Source organism: Alexandromys fortis, unplaced genomic scaffold (genome assembly GCF_014885135.2).
Source record: "Alexandromys fortis isolate MF-2015 unplaced genomic scaffold, M_Fortis_MF-2015_v1.1 scaffold_20, whole genome shotgun sequence".
In the NCBI taxonomy this organism is placed as follows: domain Eukaryota; kingdom Metazoa; phylum Chordata; class Mammalia; order Rodentia; family Cricetidae; genus Alexandromys; species Alexandromys fortis.
Genome location: NW_026067903.1, coordinates 15603097 through 15622384, shown reverse-complemented (window position 1 = coordinate 15622384; position 19288 = coordinate 15603097). Strand labels below are relative to the sequence as shown.

At 37.5% G+C, this 19288-nt stretch overlaps 1 protein-coding gene across 6 annotated transcripts in view; it reads right to left on the bottom strand.

The window, feature by feature from the left end:
• Positions 1 to 6237: 6237 nt before the first annotated feature.
• Fam135a (family with sequence similarity 135 member A) overlaps positions 6238 to 19288 on the bottom strand; it is a 70903-nt gene continuing 57852 nt past the window's right edge. For all 6 annotated transcript variants that reach the window (XM_050134706.1, XM_050134709.1, XM_050134707.1 and 3 more), the window contains 6 exons: positions 18134 to 18225; positions 17545 to 17642; positions 16084 to 16235; positions 14861 to 14971; positions 9698 to 9811; positions 6238 to 7637 (listed from right to left, as the gene is read on the bottom strand). In XM_050134706.1, coding sequence (XP_049990663.1) covers positions 7432 to 7637; positions 9698 to 9811; positions 14861 to 14971; positions 16084 to 16235; positions 17545 to 17642; positions 18134 to 18225 — 773 coding nt within the window. In that variant the 3' untranslated portion in view covers positions 6238 to 7431. The remainder of the gene's footprint in view (positions 7638 to 9697; positions 9812 to 14860; positions 14972 to 16083; positions 16236 to 17544; positions 17643 to 18133; positions 18226 to 19288) is intronic.

Sequence of the window (19288 nt, the reverse complement as noted above, 5' to 3'; positions counted from 1 at the left end):
GACTGACTAGATACGAATAATTTTTAAGTTTCATCACATACCACATAGGTGTGCCAAAGTATTGCTCCATAAATCTGTAGTTAAAATACATAAAGATTTAATTATAGTGAACCTTCCCATATTTTGAAAACAAAATTTTAGTAAGTTCAGCATATTCAGTCATGTGATTATTGAGACGGTGCCGTGTCAGAGATCTTTTAAAAAATATTTTAAAATCTTGAGGGGCTGGAGAGATGGCTTCTGTTTCAAAGGACCTGCATTTAGTCCCAGCACCCACATGGCAACTCAAGGTTTGTAACTCCAGTTCCAGAGTGTCTGACAGCCTCTTCTGGACTTTGTTGACAGTAGGCATGCACACAACATACATACATACATACATACATACATACATACATACATACATACACAGATGCATACATAATACATACACGCCAGCAAAGCACTCATAAAAAACCTTAAAATTTTTGATGTAAAAACCTATATGACAAATAATGAAAAGCTCCCCCCCCCCATTACTAGAAAACAAAACAAATCCATAGCTGTTTAGATGAATTACTTCATTAACTCCCTGTCTTGGAGTCAAGAGTTGACCATCAAGAAGACCCACCATAGCAACTTTTCTTACCACAGCTGTTTGCTCTGTGGCTCCACTAATACACCCACAAAGGTATTAAGAACAAAGGCGTATGTGTACATTTAACTGTCTTTCCCCTCCCAGGACTAATTGGCTAGCACCACTACTTAGCAATTCCAATGACTGACTTGGCCTGTACTAGAGTATTAAGCAGTCCAAAAGATTAAGGGAATCAATCCAACTAGCATGAAGAAGGTAGCAATTTGCTTTTAAATAATCATGATGTTTAGACTGTTTTCCCTGAATTGTTTTCTTTCATACATATCACTTCATTTGTGAAAGCTTTGTATGAGGACTTTAAACAGTGTCCTATACAACATTGCTTATCATAAGAACTTCCTACCTGTGAATGTAGATGCAATATCTGAAGGATCCACCAATGCTATCAAGTATTCTGTCTTCCAGACTTTGGTCTTTTAGGATGACGGACAGTTCTACAGGTTTGGTTTTGGAGCCAGGTGATGAAATACTTTGGTATGCTGTCCCTAAAAGATATCATGTACAGCTAACAGTCTTGAGTTCACTTGTGTTGACCGGAGTCCAGAGAGTAGAAGAGGGAGACCCCATTTACGTCTATATGCTGCCTATGTTTGGCTTCCCACCTGAGAAGACATTCTACCATAAACTGTCACTGCCTATTATTTCCCAGTGTACCAGTGTTGTGGAGTGTTGTCCACCAAGAGCAGATCATTACCTTAAGCACGAGAGAGTTACTCTACACAGCTGGGGCTGTTAGCTTTCCCTGGTTAGACTACCCCGAGATCCTAGCCACTCTCCCCCATGCCTCTTCCAGAAGCCTGTAATTCTGCCCCAGTTACACAAGGTCTTGGAAAATGTTAAGAGAATACAAACATAGAATGAGAACTAGACAGAAGTCCATTAATGTAGTTATGGGAACATTGTCATCCATGCTGGTGTGGGGCTTTTAGGGTATGTGGCTGTTTGGGGGTTACCCATGCTCCTGGTTCACCAGTCTTGACAGGAGAGACATCATTCCTTTGGTCTCTCATTGATGTGTGTGATGCCTGACCAGAATTTGTATTTTTAATAGTTTCTTATCAAGGAAGATGGCAAGAACACTGCCATTTTCTGTCTTTTCACCATAGTAGTCGTGGTGGTGTTTGAATGAGAATGCCCCTCTAGGCTCCTATATGCAATGGTCTGGGGACAAGTTGGTTGATTGTTTTGGGAAGGATTAGGAGATTGTTGGAGGTTGTCACTGGGAGTGGTTTCAAACTTTGAGGTTTCAAAAGCCCAAGCCAGGCTCAGTGCCACTCTCTGCCTGTGGATCAGGCTGTAAAGAGAAATACAAAATGTATAGACAGTTTGAGGAGCAAAAGGGTACTGGGGAATGTCCTGTTGGAGCCAAGCCCTGTGCTCAAGGGGACACAAGTTTAAAGGACTGAGTCAAAGTGGAATGAAGGGAACACCTTATTGTCTCAGGGCAAGACTCCACCCAGCTAAGTCTCCAACTGGTGCATAGAGTAAGCAAAGTTTAAGGAACAAAGAAAATCAACATTGTAAAGTTTATGCAAATATAATTCAAGGAGGGGCCAGGTTCCAGCACCAGAAAACAGATTTTGGCATCTAGGGCCACATGGTTCTGGAGTTAGTGTTCAGAAGACACAGAAAAGGGACACGGAATTTTCTAGTTAACAAGGCCATGCTTGTGGCAGGGGAGTCCTGCATGGAGGCCTGGAGAGAACCAGTCATTTCATGAAGCTGTGGAGGGGAAGCCTGGATTTTCTTGGAGACCCCAAGTTGTTTGGTGATGCCAGAGCTGTGGGACACCTGTCAGGGAAAACTGTAGCATCAACCGGAGATAGTAGATATTGCAGTCAGCAAAGATGGAAGGGAGGAAGAGTCATCTAAGTCCTTTGCCATAGGACACAAAGATATAGGATCTGGAGTTTGTTCTGATGATGCTTCCTTACGTCTGTCCCCTTGCCTCCCATGAAGGATATCAATGCATATTCTGTGTCACTGTGTGCTGGAGTATATGATTTGCTTTTTGATTTGACAGTTGAGTCTCAAGAGACATGGACTTTGGAAAGAGTATTGCAACTCAAAGACCATGGGGACTTTTGAAGCTGGACTATAAACTATTGATGGCCAGGGGCCGGGATGTGGTGGTGTAGATATGAATGGCTCCCCTAGGCTCATATATCTGAACGTCTGGTCCCCAGCTGGTAGACTGTTTTGGAGAGGATTAAGAGGTGTCTTGTTGGACAGGTGTGTCAATGGGATGAGCTTTGAGGCTGCTAAAGCCTTTGCTAGATTCAGTGCCATCCTGAGGCCTGTGGGTCAGGATGCAAAGATCCCAGCTACTCTTCCACTACGCCTTTCTGCTTCCTGCCATCATGATCACAGAGAACTCTCTAAAACCGTAAAGTCCCCAGATAAACACTTTCTTTCCTAAGAGTTCATAGTGTCATAGTGTCTCTTCAAAGTAAAAGAACAGTAACCAAGACTATTATATATAAAGTGATGGTTAGGGTTCTAATTTTATGACATCTGATTTGTTGTTTTAGACTGATCATCAAACAAAGAAGTGGATGACAGACATCCCGGGAGGAAGCACTTTAAATGCAAAATGGAGAGCAGTGGATGTGAAAGACAAAAGAGGGGCCACAAATCAGACATTATTTTTAGTGATATTGGGTTTGAACCCAGGGCTTCACACAAGCTTTTGAGATAGGATTTTGAGTACTTCAGGAAGGCCTGTCTGTCCTATCTCAGTCTCCCTGGCCACTAGGATTATAGGCATGTAGAGTGTTTGGCTAATGTTTTTTAATTGGTGCTATTATGAAACTTTTTATATGGTTGGTGAATCCTTGGCATTAATGGCCCCTTTTCAACTTTCTTAAATTATAAAAAAAATGTTATTTCAATGTGACCAACTGAAATTATTAAATACAGTTTTGTTACTAAGCCTTGAGGAACCATTAGCACCTAAACCTGTGTACAGTCTACATGCATTTCTTTAGTGAACAGTGGTTCTCAACCTGTAGGTTGTGACCCCCACAGGCAACATATCAGATAATTTACATTCTGATTCATAACAGTAGCAACACTACAGTTATGAAGTAACAAAATAATTTTCTGTCCTACAACATGAAGAACTGTATTAAACAGTCACAGCATTAAGAAGGTTGAGAACCACTGCTCTAGAATTAAAAAATAATCTAACAGGATTTAGCATTAATATAAGGAAAACAGTTACTGGTATATAATATGCAGAATTCTTATCAAGCTAATTTCAGATAAGCAAGTCTTGGCATTCTATCTATATGCACTGAATTATTTATTGGTTAGCTGTCAAATACATTATTTGTGCTTGAACTTTTCAGTTTGAGCCCAGATTGGGCTGAGCCCTGATGGACCACTCTTCTTTTGGGGGCTGTTTCTTGGGCAAGCTCCCTGTCTACTGGGCACTGTGGTTCTCTTCTCATGACACCTAATCTTGCAGGTTAACATGAGATGATGGGGAACGCTTTTTAAGACTAGGCCCATAGGGAGAGATGGCTCAGTAATTAAGGGCACTACTAGCTGCTCTCCCAGAGAATCCACGTTTGATTCTCGGTCCACCCAAAAGTGATTCACAACCATCTGTAACTCCAATTCCTGGGACTCAGACACCCTCTTCTGGCTTGTGCAGGCAACCAAGTAGTATGCATGCAGGCAAAACACCAATACACATAAAAAATTAAAAAAAAAAACAGAAAACTAGGTCAATAATTGGTACACTGTCATACTCACAGAACGTTGTTTGAAAAGTCAAGGTCTCACATATCCTAGGTTGGCTTCCACCTACTACTAGGGATGATCATCACCTTCTGATCCTGCTCCAGCTTCTAAAGGCTGAGATCAAACTGGCACGTGCCACCACACCCATGTTAGGCAAGCACATTACCCACTGAGCTACACCCCCAGTACCCTACTCACTTTTCCTATTCAGACTAGAACCTAAGGACAACCTAGTTGTTCTGGGACAAGGTAGCCCCAAGACTTAGGAAACTGATTCTGGCTCTCCCTGAGAGCAGTTGGCAAGGCTCATTGGCATGGTCACATTTACAAGGGAAAGAGCAAAATTTGGGTTTTAGCCTGGTCATGGCGATGCACGCTTTTAATCCCAGCACTTGGGAGCCTGATGCAGGTGGATCTCTATGAGTTTGAGGTCAGCCGGGTCACAAAGTGAGTTTTTGAAGTTAGAATGTTACACAGAGAAACCCTGCCTCAAAACCTACCCCCGCACCACCAAAATAAAATTGTGTTTTGTGCTCAATCAGTATCATTCTGTCTTTCTCAGAGATGAGGTTTAAATAACTATTTTAAATCAAAGAATTTGTCCAAGGTACTCCAGCTAGGGCTCTGGACCAAGTTATGTTTTGAAAGTTAAACATCTTCACTGGACCACACTACTCAGGAAGTCCCTATAAGTCTTCACGAAGCTAAAGTGATACTTTGCAAGAAAAGCAGGATTATTGTTAGAATTGCCCTTTCCTATTTTGAAAACTCAGAGGGTCAGGTACATCTGCTGTCCTTCATGACCCTAGCATTGGCACAAAACCTGGCTGTGGTCACCTGGTACTCCCACCAGACTGAATCTAGAGGGCAGAGTTGAGAGCCAGTCCTAAAAGCCCCCTACCCCCACCCCGCCTGCAGCAAGCATACAGGTCTTCTTTCACTCTTCTCAGGTTCAGAGTTCAGATGGGAGTGTGGATCTCACTTCCCTTTGGCTTGTCATCCAATCCTGTTCTCTAGTCTTTTCTTCAATTCTTCGAGGCACCTGCTACTCTTTCAATAAATTCTTTTATTCTGTGTTAAGTTACTCATAACCATTCATTGTTTGCAACCAAGAACTATTCTGGTACCCACTGATAAGATTCATTCTGCGAGTCAACTGTGCCATGTCGCATAATCATGGTCCCGCTCTTTCGGAATGTCACCTTATGGAGGTAAACGATACATAATGATTTTCCTGATAAATCAGAAATTAAACATTAGATTTTAAATCACCGAAATAATTACATTAAGATAGTTTTGAAATGACCAAAATCCAATGAACTACGATCCTAAGAGTAAGTTTCCTTTAAATATGATTATTATGATTATGAATGAGGCCTTTGTCAAGGCAGAAGGCATTTAAACTTAAAAAGATCCGTATTTCGAACTGAAAACCAACCTATACAAACACGAAAAATATATAGCGAAAATATGTGGCTGATAACGGATATATTTATATTTCCAGTTATAACTTTGGTATATTTAATGCTTAGTTCAACTCATAAAAACTTGAATAACTTTTAAAAAGTAAATAGTTATCAAATATGATCAATGAAATTCTTTTCAGTACTTGATGAATATGAAAGATTAGTATATCTACTTATGAATGAAAGCATAGGCAGCCACTTATCACTTAATGGTGAGGACACCTTCTAAGAAGGTATCAGGGCATGCTATGTAAACTGAGAAGGTACTAGCCTATGACACATGGAGGATGGATGGATATGCCACAGTATAACTCATCCTGCTCACAGAGTATTACACAGGCCACTGCTGCATCTCCAAGGATTCTAAGAGTAAGAAAAACATCACAAATGTTACCGCTATTCCTCCAGAAAGGCATTTTCTCATTTATTAACATCAGAGGCAATTAACATACTAAAAATAAACATGCACCAATTATACATAATACAGACTTAACAAAAACCATTGCCCACTACAAGTGGTGAATGTAAACAGACCTTCCATCCACCTGTAGCACATTATTATTTTCACAAATAAAACAGGAGGGGGTAGTGAAGTGAATGCTGTTCAGCACCGTTTGTAAAGTCAAAAGACTCAACATCTCCATATATCAAAAACATCTGCATCGGTATCACCAAACATGTAAAGTTAATCATCTCTCAATTTTAACTCTATTTACATGACTCTTAGCTCGATAAATTTTAATAGTATTTAAAAATTATCTAAATTCATAAAAGTATTTCATAAATTTCAACATTTAATTATTACATAGAAGGAACTCTATGAAAAGGGTTAAAGAACTGCTGTGAGAAATTCAAGCAACATTACTAAATTTAACAAAATTCCAACCAAATCAAGGCAGAGGGCATTCAGAAATCTTTATAAGCTCCTAATGAACAAGAAAAGTCCAGGAATAAAAGTCAGTATGAGAAATAATGTTGAAATGACCAGTAAAAATATATTTTAATAAGCATGACACGTTTAATAGCAACAATAATGACTTTATAGAAAACTTTTAAAACATTGGCATGTATGAACCACCTGGTTTGAGGAAATGTAAAGTTAGTATTTTAGGATTAAAGAGGTTGATTTCAAAAATACATTTTAGCAGCCATTTTATTTCCAGTTAAAACAGAATAAAGTGTTAAAAGTAAAATTTATTGTCCACTAAAAGCCCCAAATTATAAAATTTAAAATCCTATACTATCCTAACAGCCTTTAACGTGATGTAGTCTGAATAACAATTGTGGAAGCCAATAATAAATGATCAGACATACATATGGGCTCAAAGTTTCACTGAAATACTTAGGTAGCAAAACATATGAAAAATAGAAAAGTAAAAAGATAAAATTAAAAAAATATTGCACAGCCACATTACCTAGAAAGTAAAGTTGATGTTTAAAAGGCTCTACACATGGATGATATAAATTATCTTCCATATAAAAAGGTATAAATATGTCTTAGAACTTAACATCTACACACTATAATACATTATTTAAATCGTTGCTGAATGAGGTAATTGGTAAGTCTCTAATGATGCTTCTGTCCTACTGGAAATATTTGAGGGCAGCAACCAGGAAAAACTTCTCTAAAAATATTTCCGAATCGAGGACAGCTATGTGTGCAGCTCTCCCGATGAGCGAATCAGCCGTGTTGGGCAAGGCATTAATGACATTGTATCGAACCAAATTACAGCCTTTGCTTTGCAGAACTGGGCGAAGTAAGTTGTGGATCATTTCTGAATAGATTTGTCCTAGAAAGTAGACAAAAAGGAAAGTTATTTGCATATCTGAAAGTCTGTCAACTTCCCTCTAATTTATAAAATTTATATTGTTTTCACATAAAGCAGAAAAGTATCAATTTCTTTTCTTCAGCTATTATTTTGAGATTATTTTATAGGAAATATTAGTAATCATAATACCTTACTTGGCCAGTTCAAATTTATTATACACTATATTTGTCCATTTTTAACTCAGAACAATGCATATAAAGCAGTTTTCCTTAACTTTAGTCACTAGTAATTTGCTAAGCAAAGAAAGTAAGCTGGTGACAAAATATTTTGATATGGTAAAATAAAATACTTTATACTGTAGCAAGTACTTTAAAAATAATTGTATGGCAGATAATATTTCTACAATATTTTGACAAATAACAGCAACTTCCTCTTGTCAGAACAATCTGAGCTGTCTTGAAGAGTGCGCTTCTGTGGTCGAAGTGGTTGGCTAGCATTTTTAAAGCTCTACACCGTACTTTTAAGTTTTAAGCGAGTCCTCCACTTTCCCTGCTCTCTATTTATATTTTAATGTGAAGAAAGCATGGTGTTTTCCTTTTGAACCTGGCTTATTTCATTTAACATGGTGATCGCAGATTTATCCATTTCACATGGATGCCATTCATTTTTATAGCGGAATATGCGCCACATTTCCTTAATTTTGTTTTCAGAAAGGGAACTATGAGAGGTGAGAGGAGGTCAGACGGGAAGGGGAGAGAATGAGAATAACAGAATATGTGCTTCAGAGAAAGAGAAGAGGGGAAGGGGACCAGAAAGAGGGGAAGAGGGAGGGCGGGAGAGGGCATATGGGGCATAGATAAGAAATAAAGGTACAAAAATGTCAAAATGAAGCCCACTTCTTTGTATGCAAAACAGACAAAACTCCAAATCAGCTTTAATTCAAAGCTGGACTCCTATCCTCCCTTCCTTCTTTAGTTAATTCTTAGAATGGATTTAGCAGGTCATGTTAAGTAAAAAAGACAAAGACGAGATATATCATGTTTGTACATATACAAGTATACAAACTAGTATAAGGTACAAAATATTGCTTATAATGCTTCTATACGCCTTATAAGTAGCTAAAGTTCTCAGGAAAGCAGGCAATTTAAGCACAGTAGATTTCATGTTTCAGAAATAGGATGTAGTACTGAGGAATGACAGGAAGGAAACAGTATATAGAAGAATAAAGCAAAGAAGCAGGCATTTAAAAGAGGACTAATAACACATAAGTTAACCAAAGAAAAAGCACAAAGCAAAGAAACTACAATCAAATCTTTTCATAACCTTCCTTCCTCTTAGGTTTTACTGGGACTCAAACTGGTTTTCTGAGTCCCCGCTGGTTTTCAAAGTATGTTTAATAAGGAAGACTTTTAGAATAGAATCTCATGGTAAAAGACTTTTATTTCATTTTGGCTATCCATCTGAATAGCTTTTGTAGTTTTCCCTTATATAGGCTCAACTTATTCTGAGGGCACAGTAAGGTGACAGGGAGTACCATGCTAGGCTCTGCCAATACACATGCAAATTAAAAGCCCCTACCTTAAGGAGCTGGTGTGCAAAAAGAAAAGGCTCAAGTGTCTAAAAAGCAGCTAAGACAATGCTGGGAGGTAGAAGATCGATGCTTACTTTAAGCCTGTATTTGTCAACAGTGACTTCGCATAAACCATGAAGTATCTTTGAGCTTTAGTAACTAAATGAGCAAACAAGACTGAGGTTGCCTAGCAGCTTCCACTACCTTTGATGCCACAAGCAGCAAAGGAACAAGAGCACTCAGGGGTATTGTACAGGGGCACCCTTGCTGCCATCTTCACCTAAGTGGTGACAGAAAACAGGAAGCACAAGCACTACCACGACAACCAAGCCCAACAGCGGAGGGGGATCCAAAGTTCACACAACTTTCTAGACAGCAGAAGAGGAAAATATGCAAAATATGGAGAAGACTAGCCTTAGATAAGAGGAGGGGAAGAAAGGGAAAGACATGACTTGGTGATAAATTTCGGGAAAACTTCACTCACACACACACACACACACACACTCATTACCTGACTGCTTGTCTTTTAAAGCTGTTTTACACATTTCAATGCGGGCAGAATGGTAAGGAACATAACGATCCTGTAGCGATCCTACCAGCACAACGTTCTTGAAATAATGAAGCCCTAAAGGTAGAAAATAAAGAATTAGAATACAAAACTTAACCAGATGTAAATTTATTAGTATCGTAATAAATAAAATTAAATTTCCTCAGCAGTAGTATATTTATGACCTTTAAAATACATCATGATTCCATCCTTCAGATTTCCGGCTGCTCTCAGAAAAGTCACTTCAGTGCATGCAACTGCTGTGTTCAAGGAGATCCAGTGCTCGCCTGCACTTAATGAGAGCACAGCGACTCTGGCACGGTGGCATGGGGAGACTGAGAATCTAAATCTATGATGGCCTTTCCTTCCAGAAGGCAATATTTATGGATAATCTGAAGAAACAAAGTCATATTCTTCCATAAAAATCCCAGACCACTCCATTTAAAACCATTTAAACATTTTTCTTAAGTTTTTCCTTTTAACATCTATCACCACTCATATAGTCTGCTTATTTGACTTGGGGAAGAGAACACATGCTTTGATTCTCCCCCCCCCCACTATCTCCCTCCCTTCCTCCCTTTTTTTCTTTTGATTTTTTTGACACAGGGTTTCTATCTGTAGCCTTGGCTGTCCCTGAATTCAAAGAGATCTCTCTGCCTCTGCCTCCCAAGTGCTAGGATTAAAGATGTGAGCCACTACTGCCAGCTGCTTTGATCTTCTTAGTGACAATAATAATGGATACTGTGATCCAGTCACAATTTGTCACCCTCCCACACACTTTTTTCTTTATAAAGAAGGCAAGTTCAGGTTAAGTCCATGGGTTACTTTTGTGATTGAACTCAAAAAGTATTTTAACATCATCATATTCAACTTGCTATTTGGCTTATTAATAAATAAAAATTTATGTGATTATCAAATAAAATGATGGTAATGTATCACAACTTGAGTATGCAGACATGGTGTTTTGTTCTATACTATTTCACAGTAAAATTTTGGTATTTTACGCTGAGTCAGAGTCTTAGGATAAGCTAATTGTGACGATGACTGCTGACTAAATGCAAGACTTTGGAGACATCTCTTTTTCTCTTGAAACTCAAGGACCATGACTCTGAAAAGGTTAGGTCTATTATAAAGACCAGCAACACTCATTATAGATAATCGTGTTTACTAAAGTAAGGCCATTCTTCCCCTTTCCTCATGAAATGTTATCCCATGTTTTGAGTGACAGGTTGAAAAAACAGAATACTCAAGCTGTAATGTAAACAACCAACTATCTATAAGGGAATTAATCAACTGCACACATACATACACATATATTTCATAAAAACATTGAAAAAAAGAATTGCCTTCTTCATTGCCATGTTTGATGAATCAAATTTGTTCCACTTTCGGCATCATCAGATAGGAAAATACCCCGATGCCCAGGTCTGCAGACCAACTATGGTCACTCCCCAGATAACCTGTCTCCGTAAGTGGATGGGCATGCAGAGGGTGATGAACACTCATGTCCAGATCTCAGCCTTTTCTATGAATAATTTGCTCTTTTCCCACTTAAAAAAAAGGGGGGGGGGATTTATTTGTATTTGCTATGTGTAACTATTTCACCACATGCATATATGCTATAACACATCCATGCCTGGCTCCCCCAGGGGTCAGAAGAGAGTATCAGATTCCTTGGAACCAGAGTTACAAATGTTTGTGAGCTGTCATGCTGGTGCTGGGAACTGAACCAGAGCAGCAAGTACCCTTAACCAGAGAGGCACCTCTCTCTCCAGTCCTAGCATGTTCATTTCCTACTCTGTAAGGGCAAGATATTTCATCAGTTTTAGATTTTTTGCTTTTATTTTATGAGATAAAGTTTCGCTATATAGCCCTGGCTGTCCTAGAACTACCTCTGTAGACTAGGCTGGCCTTGAATTCACAGAGATCCACCTGTTTCCTTCTTCTGTCTCTGAAGTGTTGGGATTAAAAGCATGTGCCATCACTGTCCGGCTCAGTTTTAGATCTGAATACTATGGACAACTCTAGGGCATAAGTTTCTGGAGATTCCAGTACAACATAAAATTTTTCTTATCAAAATTAAGTAGATTTGATTCTGACAATAAAAAATGGCTTCGCAAATTGTTTTTTTTTTGGGGGGGGAGACACATTTTTCATAAATTGAATGAGTGCTAGATCTGTAACTCCAACAGACTAAGTGGAGACATATTTTTATTAATACATAGATAAGGTAACATGTAGAAAACATAACATACTTCTAGAAAAAAATTAGGTATTAGTCTACAACTATACAGGGGCATATTGACTTCCAATTCTTTTTAAAAAAGAGGTAAACAAAAATATGAAAATTATATCTTAAATTTATCAGCCATGTGTACAAGCAGTTCTAGAGATCATACATTCTGAATATAAAATAACATTACTGAAAAGTTACCCCAAGCTACAAAGACACTGTCATGTACCGTCAGAACAATTCACTTTGATAACTTATCTAAAAGCTTTTTCACAAAGGGCTACAAACAGTGTATAAGTATGAGGATGCTTTTATGTTGTAATCCACAGGGAAACAATTCTTGGAGCTGTGCATTACATAGCTTCTGGCAGGCTCATTCAACAATGTTCATTTCTGTACTTTGCCTCAATGGTTATTATATTATGAAGGAAAAGAAGAAGTCAAAGTATCTTTATCTGCAGATGATACTATTTCTATTTTAAAAAAAAAGCCTCTAAAAACACCATCAGAAAACTTCTACAGGTGACAAACACTTTCAGCAAAGTTTCAGAGTATAAAATTAGCACACACATACACAAATCAGTAGCTTTCCAATATACAAATGACAGACTGATAAAGAAATTGGGGAAACAATACCTTCCACAATAGCATAAAAAATAAATTCTTGGGATTACTAACTAAACAAAACTAAGAATTTTATAATAAAAACTTAAGACACTGAAGAAGAATCTGAGGAAAACACCAGAAGAATTAATATCTCCCATGTTCATGGATCAAAAAGATTAACATAGTAAAGATGGCCAGCCTAAAGCAATATACAGATCCAATGCAATCCCCATTGAAGTTCCAACACAATTCTTTAGAGAAATTGAGAAGAAAATTTTCAACTTCATACAAAAATACAAAACCAGGATAGCTAAAACAATTCTAAAAATAATAAAAGAATTGTTGGAGGTACAAAATTGCTGATTTTAAGTTATACTACAGAGCTATAGTAATAACAACAACAATAAAAAATAAACATAGGATTAGCATAGAAAGACACAATGATCAATGGAATTGAACTGAAGACCTACACAGAAGTTCACACACCTATGGAACCTTGATTTGTGAGAAAGTAGCCAGAAATACACAGCGGAGAGGCCAGTATCTTTCTCAAACGCTGCGGGCCAAACTGGATGGTTGTATCTAGAAGAATGCAAATAGATCCCTACTTAACACCCTGCACAAAACTCAACTCTGAAAGGACCTCAGCATGAGAGCAGATATCCTGTATCTAACAGAAACTGGAGAGTAGGCTTGAACTCACTGGTACCAGGAGAGGACATTTTGAACAGAACACTGATAGCACAGGCACTAAGACCAACAATAAATGGGATATCATGAAACTGAAAAGCTGCTATATGGCAAAGAACACCATCATTTGTATAAAGCAAAAGACTATGGAAGAGGAAAAGATTTTTACTAATACATGTCTGTAGAGGGCTATTATCTAAAATGTATAAAGAACTAAAAAACGAACATCAAGAAGAAAAGTTAAAATTAAAAATGGGGTCTAGAACTAAATACAGAGTTCTCAAAAGATGAACACAAATGCTGAGAAAGAAATGTTCAACCTCCTTAGTCATCAGAGAAATGCAAGTCAAAACTACTTTTGAGATTTCATCTTTCCCCAGTTAGAATGGCCACAATCAATAAAACAAATGTCAGCACATGTTTGTGGGGATGTGGGGAAAGGAGGGGATGCATTCATTGCTGGTGAGAGTGCAAACTTATGCAGCCACTGTGGAAATCAGTGCAGCAGTTCCTCAGGAAGCTGGGAATAGAGCTACATCAAGATCTAGCTATACTACTCCTGAGTATATATCCAAAGGATACTTCACCCTGCTACAGAGACATTTACTTAAACATATTCACTGATACTTTATTTATAACAGTCAGAAAGTTTTAAACAGTCTAGATGTCCATCAACTAATGAATGGATAAATAATATAAGGCGGTACATTTACATGATGGGAGTATTATTTAGTTCTTAAGAAAAATAAGCACGTAAATGGATGGAGCTATTAAAAAAAAAATCGAGTGAAGTAACCCAGTCCCCCAAAGACAAATATTGTATGTTTTTTTCTTATATGTGAATGTTTGCTTTTAAGCTTTCAATATATGCTGTAATCCATATAAACACAGAGGTCAGGTACTTAGTAAAGAGGATCTTCCGAGGAAATAGAATATACTGTCGTGGAGAGACAAAGTAAAAACTAGAATGGAAGATTAAACAGGAAGCGGGGTGGAAGAGAAGGGCAAAGAATGGAATACTGGGATGAATAATGTACACTAAAAGACCATTAAATAACCATCTGGAAACCTACTACTGTAGAAGCTTTGTAAACTATACACACATACAAAAGGGATCCTAATAAAGTCACCAAACAATACCCCACTAGGTATCTTTTTCTACCAAGTAAAACCTCCAGTGCCAGGAAGAGATTAAATACTGTTGGGTCACTGACCAAGGAGACCCACGGAACCCCTACACATCACAGACTATTGCCAAGGGTATTGGATGCGCTCCATAACCTGATGGTAACGCCTACTGTTGACGGTAACACTTACATATGTCATAAGACACAGAGAGGTTGAGCTGGTGCCTACCTAGAGCCTTTACTTCCACTGACTAGTGTTCATGGTACTAGAAAATACTCTGCACACTGCCAGAGAGAACGGTGATTATCAATATCTCCTGTTAAGAAATTAAAAACTAATCTAATAGCTTAGCATTAGATTCTGCTATTTCTTTCTCAAATTATAGCTGAATGATATATTCTCATCAACAGAAAGACCTGATAATCTGCTAGCTTATAAGCCTGACTTCTAAACTGTTGCTAAATACTTACCTGCTTTATTACTAAGCTTATATAAAAACGTTTGGCGAGGGTCTGAATGATCTCGGCATGTCAGTTGTAAAAGAGAGCCTGATTTCTTCCATTTCTGCATAAACCAGAGACCTAGAAAGTTGAATATGATATGTGAAAATATAAAAGAGTAATATATGCTAAAGTTATTAATGCTCATATCTACTCATTTAAAGACATCACATCATACATTAACATTTTGTTGGCTAATAAAAACTTATTTGCAAAGTACTTCTATTCTCTGATATTTACAAGCACTTCTAAACATATTTGCAAGTACACATTAACCACAGCTTAACGGTGGCTCATTCTGCTAGTAACAAAATACAGAATAATATACAAAGAACAAACTTGGGGACATTATATCATTTGATAAGGAAGCAAAGGGAGGAAAGCCTCAACCACAGCAGATCCAATGCCTATGAACTGAGTTTTTAGTCTATCGGTAGTTATGGTGAAGGTATGGTAGGCTGTGATGGACTACAGCCTGGAACTATGAGCCAATTACACCCTCTTTCCTTAAGCTGCTTCTGTCAGGGTATATCTGATTGCAGCAATAGGAAATGGGACTAAGACAGATCCAAGAAAGCAGGCATACTCAGCAATGGAGGTCTGCATGCAGCTTGTACAGAGGGAGGTGGACAGTGGCAAGACAGGAGTATCAGTGCAAGCGTACTTGGGGTTCTGACTGCAATCCAGAGATCGGGAATGGGGAAGAGGTGAAGTTACGCTTTAAAAATTAAAAATGTACTTAATTTTATGAGTACGAACGCTTGCCTGCATGTAGTCATGTGCACCATAAGCAGGCCTGTTGGGAGTCTCGGGACCTGGGTGAGAAACCACGTGGTGCTGAGAACCAACCCCGGGTCCTCTGCAAGAGCAAAGAGTGCCCTTAACTTGCTGAGCCATTTCTCCAGTCCCCAAGTTAAGCTTGAATTAGAACTCAGAAAAATGGCCAGGCTAGCACACAGGGAAGAGCTGTGAGCAAACATTGAAATTTTTTTTATTAACTTTACGTTTATTTTATTTTATTTTACTTTATTTTATTAAATATACACAACAAAGTAGACTAGGTTTATCTTCCATTTTATGAGACTTCAAGTGTGGGAAAATTGGCTCTAAAAATAAATAGCAAAAAATTCTAAAACTATATTTAAAATATCTGCCCATGTCATATTTTTTTATAGAGAACAAAAAGCTTTTACCTGTATTAACGAGAGCACTGCTGTTGTAGAGTGTGCCAAGGTGAGGCCCAGAAAGAGAGAGAAAAGTATGAAGTTTGCTGAGGTAATATTTAAACCTTGGCCTTGTAAGTACGGAACGGATTATTAAGTTGCCCAATGAATGTCCAATAAAGCTGTAAGAAAGAAACAGAAACCATAATTTCTCTCAATTTTTTTTAAAAGAGAGAAACAAACCAGTAACAACAATAACAAAACCCAGAAGAAACCTTCCAAACCGGATACACCAGAGATTATTTTGAAATACTAAGAATTTGGAATGTTCTTTAAAGACAGGTGGATTTCTAGGTGCTTGCCAGCTAACCAGCCAGTCTGGTCTACTTGGTGATGACAAGAGAGCCCGTCTCAAAAACAAGGCAGACAGTGCCTGAGGACTGATACCTGCACCTGTCCGCTGGTTTCCTTGTGTGTGAATACACATGCATGTGTATCTGCATGTACATATACACCCCCAAAACACTTAAGAAAAACTAATTTTAAAATGTTAACAAACATGTGTTATTTATACATATCTGTGGGTTGAAATGTGGCAGTCCAAAACACACACACACACACACACACACACACACACACACACACACACACATCATATCATCAGCAAATCAAGGTGACTAGCATTTGCATCTCTTCAAATATTTCAATCTGTTGGAAACTTGTGACTCTTGTAGCTACTGTATATGATTATATGATACTGGACTATTTAAGAAAGGCACAGATATAGTATCTGCTACCATAATCTATTTTCTGTTTATAAAGCTTATTCAGAACACTTTATATTATAAGACAATACAATCTGTCCTTAGTGGTGAATGCATGTATACATGCTTGTATGCATGTACATATAGGTACATATATATGTGTGCATACATATATGAAGACCAGAGACTGGCATCAACTATCTTCTTTAATTTTTCTCTACTTTATTTCTTGAGACAGGATCTCTCAGTGAACCTAGAACTCACAAACTGGCTAGGCCGACTGACAACAAGTTCCAGAGTCCACTTACTTGTCTCTGGTTCCCCAGTACCAGACTGACAGAAGTGCAACACCACACTGGCTTTCAATTTAGAACCTCATTCTTGCATAGCAAGCACTTTACCTTGAGCCAATTTGCCTGGCTCTAATATATTCCCCCTTCCCTTCCTTTAGTGTTTTAGTTCCCCATGTTTTATTAAAGTAAATTATTTTGTGAGGATTTATATGCATGCATGTGTGCCATGGTGTCCATGTGGATGTCAGTTCTCTCTTGGAACCGTTGGGTCCTACAGCTTGAATACTTGCTGCCCTACTTGGTTGCAGGCACTGCTACCAGCTGAGTTGTCTCTCCAGCCCCAGTTCCTATACTTCAGATTAGGTGAACAGTACTTCAGACTGTTCAGTTCTGTAAGTCACAGAAGTAGAACAGACTGTGTAATAACATGTTACCTTATTTTTGAGACTGTTAAACTATATATCTGAATATACTGTATGATCTCATCCAAAAGGCGATCAGTCATGCAGTCAAAATCAGCAAAAGTATCATTCTAAATAAAAGGAAAACATATTATATATTAAAACGTGTACCAAAACATGAAAAACAGAATATAATCATATTATATTTTATTTAGGTATTATCAATATAGTTAAATTCATTTTTAGAAAAGTTAGTGACTGTAGCATTCACTGTATTAAAAAGAGCAGAGTTTCTAGGGAAAGGCACCTCAGTATCCTGTAACAGAACTTGCTTCATCTAGTTATGCCTTAGGCCAGCAGTATTAAATTGTTAAAGTAAGGCCTCTAAGAATAGCTTAATTAATAAAATTTTTGTATAGAAATGTGAACTCTGAATGTTTCATACACAAAAGAGAACTCGTAAGTCAAAGGTATATCATTTATACGTCTTCAACATATAAGTTGGTAGCAAACTTCACAAAAGTCAGAAAAGTATTTTCAAGACTACCGGCATTTTACAGCAAGCAAAATGTAGGAACTGGCACAAGAATATTTGCTGCCACTAAAAATACTGCCTATTTACCTGGTTTCTCTCAGACATAAGAAAATCAACTCTTCCCCCAGGCAGTCCAAGTTCAATGTACGTTTTTACTAGTCGGAGATCGGCACTGTTTCCTAGAAGATGAAAAATGACGTTTAAAGGATGAGGTAAGTAAAAGATGCCATGCACATTATCATGCATTTTTACAGTTTTTGGAAACAGGAAGTTCATGTCTTAATCCACTTGCTGATAAACAATGTATTGTGTAAAAGAGTTCCCAGCCAATGTCTTTTCAAGTTTATTGAAGTTTATTTTATTTATCAAGTTTATTTCTTAAGATGTTTTGGTTCATTCATCTACCTAAGAGCACACCACTTTAGGGACTAAGAGGATACAGCATCTGTAAATGACTGACCTACTCTTTGCCATTGCCCTAGCTGACCATGGAACGAATCTTGATGTAGTTTAGATTTTCTCTGGTGGCTAGGATAATTTAACAATTGTTAACTAAAAATACATTGTAAACATATTTTTAAGTCAGATATAAAACAACAAATAGGTATAAAATATAGAACATCTTTAAAAAACTAGTGGATTGTTCTGATTTCTTTGGTTTATCAGCAAAATAGACATACTATTATCAAATGTTCAATTTTATTTTACTCTTTTAATATTTATCATTTAGATATTTCCTAATTAAAATATTGTACCTTTTTATTCCAAATTTTAAGGTTAATACCTCTTACTTTTATTATTAAGTATAAGTTTTATATGGCTTAAAAATATAATCGATTAATCATTTATGGGTTACAGAGTAGTTCTACTTAATAACTCATAATCATTGGTGCATACTCATTCACTAGAAATGGCTATTGCACCTCATCAATTACTCTTACTAATTTACTTATGTAGTACATTTTAAAGAAATTTTTTTATATTTATTTTTGTATTCTGGAAATTTAAATTTTGTTATAAAATTCCATATATTGATGCTGCTAGCTAGAGTTTTATTTATCATGTTTAGGGGGGGTGTTGGTATGTTGTTGTCACCAGATTTAGTACCACAGTTGAGGTAACCGAAGAATGGGCTGCACTCCATCTCTTTCCTATTGTTCTGAACCAACTGATGTGATGCAGACAATCCGTATTTGAAGGAAATCTTCCAGGAGTTCAACTGTGAAGAAGGCTTCTTTAGGA